Source organism: Lupinus angustifolius, chromosome LG19, assembly GCF_001865875.1.
Source record: "Lupinus angustifolius cultivar Tanjil chromosome LG19, LupAngTanjil_v1.0, whole genome shotgun sequence".
Taxonomy (NCBI): Eukaryota; Viridiplantae; Streptophyta; class Magnoliopsida; order Fabales; family Fabaceae; genus Lupinus; species Lupinus angustifolius.
In genome coordinates, this window is record NC_032027.1 from 12,457,725 (window position 1) to 12,465,539 (window position 7,815).

At 33.1% G+C, this 7,815-nt stretch overlaps 1 protein-coding gene across 1 annotated transcript; it reads right to left on the reverse strand.

Annotated features, from left to right (window-relative positions):
• On the reverse strand, nt 2,142–7,614 carry LOC109334667 (F-box/kelch-repeat protein At3g23880-like). Its single transcript, XM_019570554.1, has 2 exons — nt 7,610–7,614; nt 2,142–3,683 (listed from the first exon to the last, which is right to left on the reverse strand). Exon 2 carries the CDS (start codon nt 3,636–3,638, stop codon nt 2,529–2,531), a length of 1,110 nt encoding a protein of 369 aa, XP_019426099.1. The 5' UTR covers nt 3,639–3,683; nt 7,610–7,614; the 3' UTR covers nt 2,142–2,528.

The following is a 7,815-nucleotide window of genomic DNA, read 5'->3' on the forward strand; positions in this document are numbered from 1 at the left end:
CTTAGTCAAAGAAAATGTCATTCTCACCGATTGTGGTTGGAACATCTTGGCCATCATTTGCACATCCTATTTCAACCCCCAAAAAATAGCTAAGTGTATATTCCTCTGATAATTCTAACCTAGTGATTATTGCATCGAATTCTTCCTGATAATCAGCCACATGCCTTTTTTTGTCGCAGATTCATAGGATCATCACAGACCTCCCCAAATCTTTCAATCAACATCTTCATATATTCACCCCAATTTGGCCAAGAACTTGTCCATAATGACTTAACAAACGCAAGATGCCACTACAAAGCCCATCCCTCAAAATGAACCACAACCAACTTCATATTGACTTCTTCCGACGTACAATCAATCAAGAAATAAGTTTCACATTGATAAAATCATTGTTTCACGTTATCCCCATTAAAATGCGGGAAACCTATTCTTGATAAACGAGTGTCACAAGAGTAATGGGAATTACTACATTTCTCACCTGGCTTCCACACCATCTATTGTTGAATCTTCAACAAATCTTGTATCGTGAGTTTCAAGGAGTCATTTAAAGATTTCTGAATTGACCCTGCTAACTCCATCATTTTCGACCCAATCTTTGTCGGCATTCGGCTTTCCAACCATTCTTCCACCTCTCGCAAAGAAGCTCGGCTTCTTGTAGATTCTGCCATTGAAACGTGTGTCTAAGGAAAAATCTAATCTGATACCAATTGATAAGGGGGGAAGTGTAATTCTAAGAATTGTATGAGAACTCGAAGAATTATAGAATGAATTGTAGGGATTCCAATGAATGAGGGAACCCGAGGATTGTTATTTAATAAAGAAAAATGAGTTACAAGAGAATAAGAGTATTCTAAAAAAAACTAGTTAGTTCCCAAATAGTTAGGAACTTTCTATTTATAGATAACTGTTTCTAACTATAATTGCCAAAGCTACTAAAAAAGGAAAGTACAAGAATGTGAATGACATATACAAGCTATATTATTTCCTATAGGAATAATTCCTATCAGATAACCTAACATATACTCATGGATAGCCACTCGAACTCAACCTGAATTTAACGGAAAAAACTCATTTTAATTGGGTTCGGTTTGGATTTCCCCGATTTGAAATAGTGGATTCTAGTTTGATATAGGTAATACTCGAACTTGACCCAAACCCAATTTGTATAATAAATATCAAATTATCTAATTATCCTATATATATAAATAACACAAGTATAATATATTTCAGGTAGATTTGATATGGGTTTGGGTTATCCAAAACCCGATATAAGTGGTGACAATAGTCTATTTTTCAGCTTCATTGCATTCGAGTTTAGATATGGGACTTCAGAGTTAGGTAAATACAAATACGAGTATGATCTGCCCTCTTGCCATCCCTTTTCATGAAGTGTACATTTACTTATCTTAATTCCTTAAAAAAAATTGTTCATATGCAATTGAGGTTTATGATCAAGACATGAATAACTGCAGTTATTAGTTAGTTGGAAGAGGGTAAAATTGAATAAATGATGGTTACTAAAGATAAATTCCAATATAGTACTCAAGATGAGAAAGTTTGGATCATTGTGATTGTGTGATACTGGATTTAGAGAGTAAGTATGAGTGAGTGAGTTTGAGCTGATACATCTTTCCATGTTTGGATAAAATCTGTACCCTCTTCCAACCAAAGATATCTCAGCCTCTTGTGCATTTTAACCTCAAAAGATATACATAGGTTAGAAGGCCACAAAAATCTGCTTTTAGTCTTGTGCACTTGTGCTAGAGAACCTGGTTCCAAAGCATATTTCTTTATTTCATTATTAGCTTTTTGTCTAGTCAAGCAGAACATTTTACTTTATAGGCCATGGAATAAGAGTTTGTTATATAGAGTAGTAAAAGTGTTCCTTTTAATCCTTCACTAACAGAATGCATCACTTTTATCAAAATTGGTTCTTTAGTAGTCTTTTTAAACTTGAGAAAAAGCCCTGATTCTTCTTTCAGAAATGCAATTGGATTGAAAATAAGTCACAAAATGAGTATATGCTTCTTACCACAACATAAGAAAGCATATACTTCTTTTCATAGTAGAATCTTCCCATATACTAATAAATAGTTGAAGCTGTAAATTTTCGCCTTCATTGAATTAAGCCAACAAAAAATAAACAGTGGAGTTTCATAAAATATTAACAGAATCTATAGTCTATACACTGCTTTGGCCTCAGTTCTGCATATACATATTATACATCTAATGTCACATTGAGACAAATCTTGGGTGTTATTCTATAAGTGTTTATGTTGTGTTCTTCAATGAGAACAAGACATATGTCATAGTTTGTTACATACTTAAACATGTTATATTTCATTAGTAAGGTGTGATACATGTTGTGTTCTCATTGGAGAACAACACTGGAAGCACCTATAGAACACCACCTAAGTTTTGTTCTCCAAGGAAAGGTGCATCAACATTGATAAAATAAGCAAAGATCTAAATACTTTGTGCACCATTTATTCACACATATACTTTTTCTTGACATAACACATCAACCTTTAATGTCCCACTGGTGAAACTAGAGTTTCAACATATACCTCTGCATCAAACCATCCCTTTCCACTCTCAATCCTAGGATACTTAAATGAATGGTCTTTTGGATCATACAGAATCAAGTCAAACTCAAACATTAACAGAACTTCACCATTTTCTGAAATACAATAAGGCCCTGAATATGGAAAATCTTCAGGATTAGGCAAATAAGGGATACTCACCAATTTAACCCAAGACTCTCTTACTCCATAGTCCTTCATTAGCCACACAATAAAATGTGTTCTTTTGTAGTCATAATTCATGCATAGGCAACCCTTTAAAACACCCAAAGTAGGGGTGGAACACTCTTCCTTTTCATAATCAGGTGGCAGAACTTCCCTATATAATTCCTTATGCAGATCCAAAGAAACAATAACCCATAAAGAACTTGAACAAAGAGAACAATTAGCAGCCCAATTGAGAGTACCACTAACAAATTTACCGGAATTTTGGTATGGTGAAACACCATGAGGAAAATCCTGAATTTTTCTCCAAGAATTAGTACCCATACTATAAACCTTCACTTTTGATTCACTAAAAAACTCATTGGGATCACAAAAAACAGCAACAACCTTATAATCCTCACTCACATGATCATAACCAAGACCAAAAGCAGTAAAACACCCTGGCCTCCAATTATTACCCAAAGGTGGAGACTTTTTAGAGACTCTAATAGAGGGGTTCCATAAAAGCACACAATCACCCTTTATAGCAAAACATAACAACCCATTACAAGAACCAACAATACCATCATGTCTGTACTTGTTCTTCACAGGGTAGTTAAGATCATCACAAAGGGTTGAAGGGTTATTGAACAAAGAGACCACAGAACAAGATTTGAGGTGAAACTCAGCAGTTGTAGCACTTAATATAATCCTATGGTGAGTGAAGTTGGTGCTTTGAGTTGATAAGTGAAGGTGTTTTTTTATAAAGTAAGGATCAGAAATAAGGGACAACCATGATTTGCATACACACCTGAACTTCAGAAGAGACTTCACTGGAAGCCTTGAGAGAATTTCTACAACAAGTTCATCAGGAATGAAGGGTAAAAGTTGTAGTACTTTGGAATCAAACATAGGTTGATTATTATGATTACAATTGTTTTTGTGACTTTGGTTTCTCTCTCTTTTCTTGCTAACTTGTGATGACATGTGAAAGGTTGTGGTGAGTGATGAGTAGTGTTTTGAGTTTGTGGTAGTGTGAGTGTGTAAGTATGAAGAGAAGTTGATGTAGAATGAAGGGATGAATGGATTATATTATGAAGTGATGCCACAACATCATTGATTCCTATGTATGTATTGTTGCAGTTTTCTAAAGCATATCCCAAACTCTAAAATGAAAGCTTTGTTTGAGATAACAATACAATCGCCACGTTTCAGTTTTGTACGTGTGCAACAGAAAAGAACAAACTTAGGAATCTTAAATGTTTCGGACTATTAAGGTTTTCTTTTTTGTGGTCTTTATTAATTTAGTGGGATAAAAACTTTGATATTGTTATTGGATAATTTATTTAATGCATGCTCTATTAATTGGCTTGTTTCTTGAAACTTACCCTCAGTTTAAATCACAAAAATATTATATTTACTTACAATGATAAATTACGTATATTTATCATTCTTATACCGACTAGGTGGGAGTCTCCCTACCTTTTCATGTTTGGATAATTGGAATCCTCTCATTTTTCTTTCTTTCTTGCACTATTCAAAGATTAAGACCTTTTAAGACTTACAAATTATAGATCAATGTGAATTTTAGCTCATTAAACAAAACCTTCAATTTTCTCATGTAATTATGTAGAAGAAGAAAATAATGGGGTTTGGGAGGAAGAAGCCTTGCATGCTTGGAGCAATGTGATTTGGTCTTAGAGCATACTCTGGAGAAAGAATTTGTTCGTTTGGGAGGAAGAAGAATATGAAGATCTTCTAAGATTCATTCACAACTTTACGCCTAAACAACATACTGCCGATTCTTGGACTTGGATTCATGACGTAAATGGGCAATACTCGGTCAGGATTGCTTACCAATCTTTGCATCATGTGGAAGGAAGTCATTACTTTGTTTTCTTCAAGAGGCTTTGGGCTTCTAATTTCTATCAAAGATGAAATGTTTAGTGTGGAGCATTACTTTGGATGGGGTACCAACTAAAGTGAATTTTGCTCATAGAGGTGAATTAAGTGCCCAAGATCCCCTACTTTGTTCTTTTTGTGGTGAGTTGAAAGAAACTACTAGTCACTTGTTTTTTTCTTATTCAATATTCTATCTTGTTTGGCAAAAGCTTTTGTCTTACATCTATCATTCATAATGATGTAATGACTCTCTTTGCATCTCATGAAAACATGGTATGGTTGGAGAATACGGAAAAACAGTTATGAGTGTGGCTCGACTATTTGACACATTAGAAACAAAGTTATCTTTGCGAATTTTAGGTTTCAAATAGAGGAGATGATGAAGCTTATTTTTCTGCATTCGTGGAACTTTATTATTGCTCGCTTTCCTTTCTTCTCTTACTCTTGTGTTGATTGGGTGAGACATTCATCAACTTGTCTTTTCCTTTGTTAATTACTATGATTTATTGGATAGGAGTATCACTTGTTTTCATAATATTTTATCTCTTGATTAATAAAGTTTTGTTTTGTTGATAAAAGAAAAATGATGCTTTTCTTTTCCCATGGGGCTCTCCGGTGAAACTATCTCTTAGAATATGGTCAACGCCTAAGCATGAACCATTTCCAATTGTGTTTTTTACTCTCACATTATGTCATACTTAAATGGCTTGAACCAACATATTTAATATTTTATTAATAATGTGCTTAATTTAACTTTGTACAAATTCTTTTATAAACTTCATATCTATATCTCAGGATATCTTTCTCTGATTATCATATAGCAAAAAATGCACATAAGAGAATCCATTCTTGTTTGGTTTGCTTATCTTTTCCGGGGCAACATTTTTAGTTTATTTTTATTAGAAGTTTCAGACTAGTTTTCCACAATATTCTGATTATTATACTTCTTTGAATATTTCCCTATTTCCTAGAGAATATGCAATTTTATAATTAAAACACTAATCTTCTGATGTACAACAGAAACTTCTTCCCACAGATTCCATGCATATGAATCATAGCATTGCTTTTAATAAATGAGAGCCACTTCCTTCAAATCATTTTTTAACAATTAACCACTAATAGATAGTAGATTCAGTACTCATAAAAGCATGGGTATATGTAGTTAGAAGAAATTTTGTGTGATTAAACTGTACTTAATTAATAATTATATGGTTTAATTAATATATACTGTGTACATCAAAGTTTTATAAAGTTGTCCTTCATTGAAATAATATTGTTAATTTGTTATAAATAAATTTGGATGCACATAGTCTCTTAAGATAATAATGTCACCAAGTCATTTTCAACCTAGAAGGTTCTCTTTTGGGTGGCTTTTAACCTGGTCTACTTTGATCAAATTAAGGCCTATGATATGAAGGTGCTTCATGCTGAAGTTAAGAATTAAAAATTTCCATGATTTAACTTTACATTTTTATCTAAAAAATTTAATCTGTTGCATTTCTCTAAAGCTTCTTTATCTTCACTTACAAGATGTCTAGATGAAGATTAAGATTTGCATTATATTCTTATCTTTATCTTCTAATATAATAGCAAATTACCCCAAGTAGACAAATATTAATTACAAGATGAGTTTTGACACAAATGTAAAGGTAAAATTGTTTATCTTGTGACCCGGAGGTTATATATTCAAATCGTAAAAATAGTTTCTTCGATTGCAAATTATAAGTGTAAGGCTACATACATCTACTCTCCTAAACCTACGAGGTGAGCGTCTATACAACAATTAAGATCATTATTAACTAGGAAGTGGAAGATTGGAAATGATGTACTACATGTCCATCTTATGATAGAATGAACTTTTTTTCTCATTCTTGCATTTTGTGGTTTCATCAATAAACTTGAGTGACTCACAGAATTGCCAACTTTGCTATCATCTTATCCTGAGAAGGAAAGATAAGAAAATGAATAAAATAATGAAAAGATAATAACATTGGTTGATTGGATGCTTATCATACAGTAATTATTGTTCAAACCCTTTAAAATGACATGACATAAGCTTGTTATTTGAAGTGATGATGAATTGTTAGAAAGCATAACCTACTATATACTTGTTAGTCAAAAATGCACTCAGTACTCACAGCTCCACCTCAAAATTCTTTGAAGTGGTTTACAAAACCATCACTTAGTTTGAAATGTTCTGGAAAAGGTGCAAATGGGAACATTCTACTATAAATAAAACCTGTTCCAAAACAGTTTGTTATATCCAAATACACACAATTCAGAATAATTTAGAGTAATTGTGATGATCCGATACAAAAATTGTGTTTGTGTTGCTATAAAAAGTTATGCTTAATTAAAGAAAAAAAATTGTACTATTATCCACAAAAATCATGTTAACCAAAGTTTTAAACCACGATTGTAGTTTTAGAAGCTCCCATAGTCTTGACATTTTGGACAATTGTAGACATATATGATCACAGTCACACAGTTGTGATCATATATGTCTACATTTATATTGTACCTTAACATATCAACATTTATATTGTCCTAGATAGCGACTGGGAACCCATATTTAACATATTGGTGTTGCATGGAACGGAGAATTAGTTCTAATGGACCCAAACTTAAAACATTGGTGTTGCTCAGACGAGAGAATTACCTATTATATCAAACGGAACAACAAGAAACAACTTTGCTACTAAGAACATCACTTCAGAAAACACAAATTAGGATATTGATTTTGTTGTAGCGGAAGACACATGGAGAAAATATAATAGAGAAAATGACACCGAGAAATTAACGTGACTCAGCAATTTGCCTACGTCCACGGTTGAAGAGCAACAATGATATTATCACTATGATAAAAGAGAATTACAAGTTCACTCAAGTGTTTCACTCACTTCCCAAAACCCAAGTACACCCAATATCACTCTCACTCAAGTATATCTTAAACACTAAAATATTCCTCACAATATTAGAACAAGAGAAGAAGAGAGAATATGCACTAAAGCTAGAATATTGGTGTGTCTTACAATGACTTGAAGCATTCCTATTTATAGTCAAAGCCTTGAGGATTGTATGGCCAAAAACAAAGATGCTTCACCACAACCTCTTCTTCTCATTGGCTACAAAAAAGGTTACACTATAGCCACTCATTTTACTTGGCCACAAGAAGGTTTCATCATAG

Bases quoted from the DNA above. Each gene is read 5' to 3' on its own strand.
- LOC109334667 (XM_019570554.1), bottom strand. From the start codon at position 3,638: ATGTTTGATTCCAAAGTACTACAACTTTTACCCTTCATTCCTGATGAA.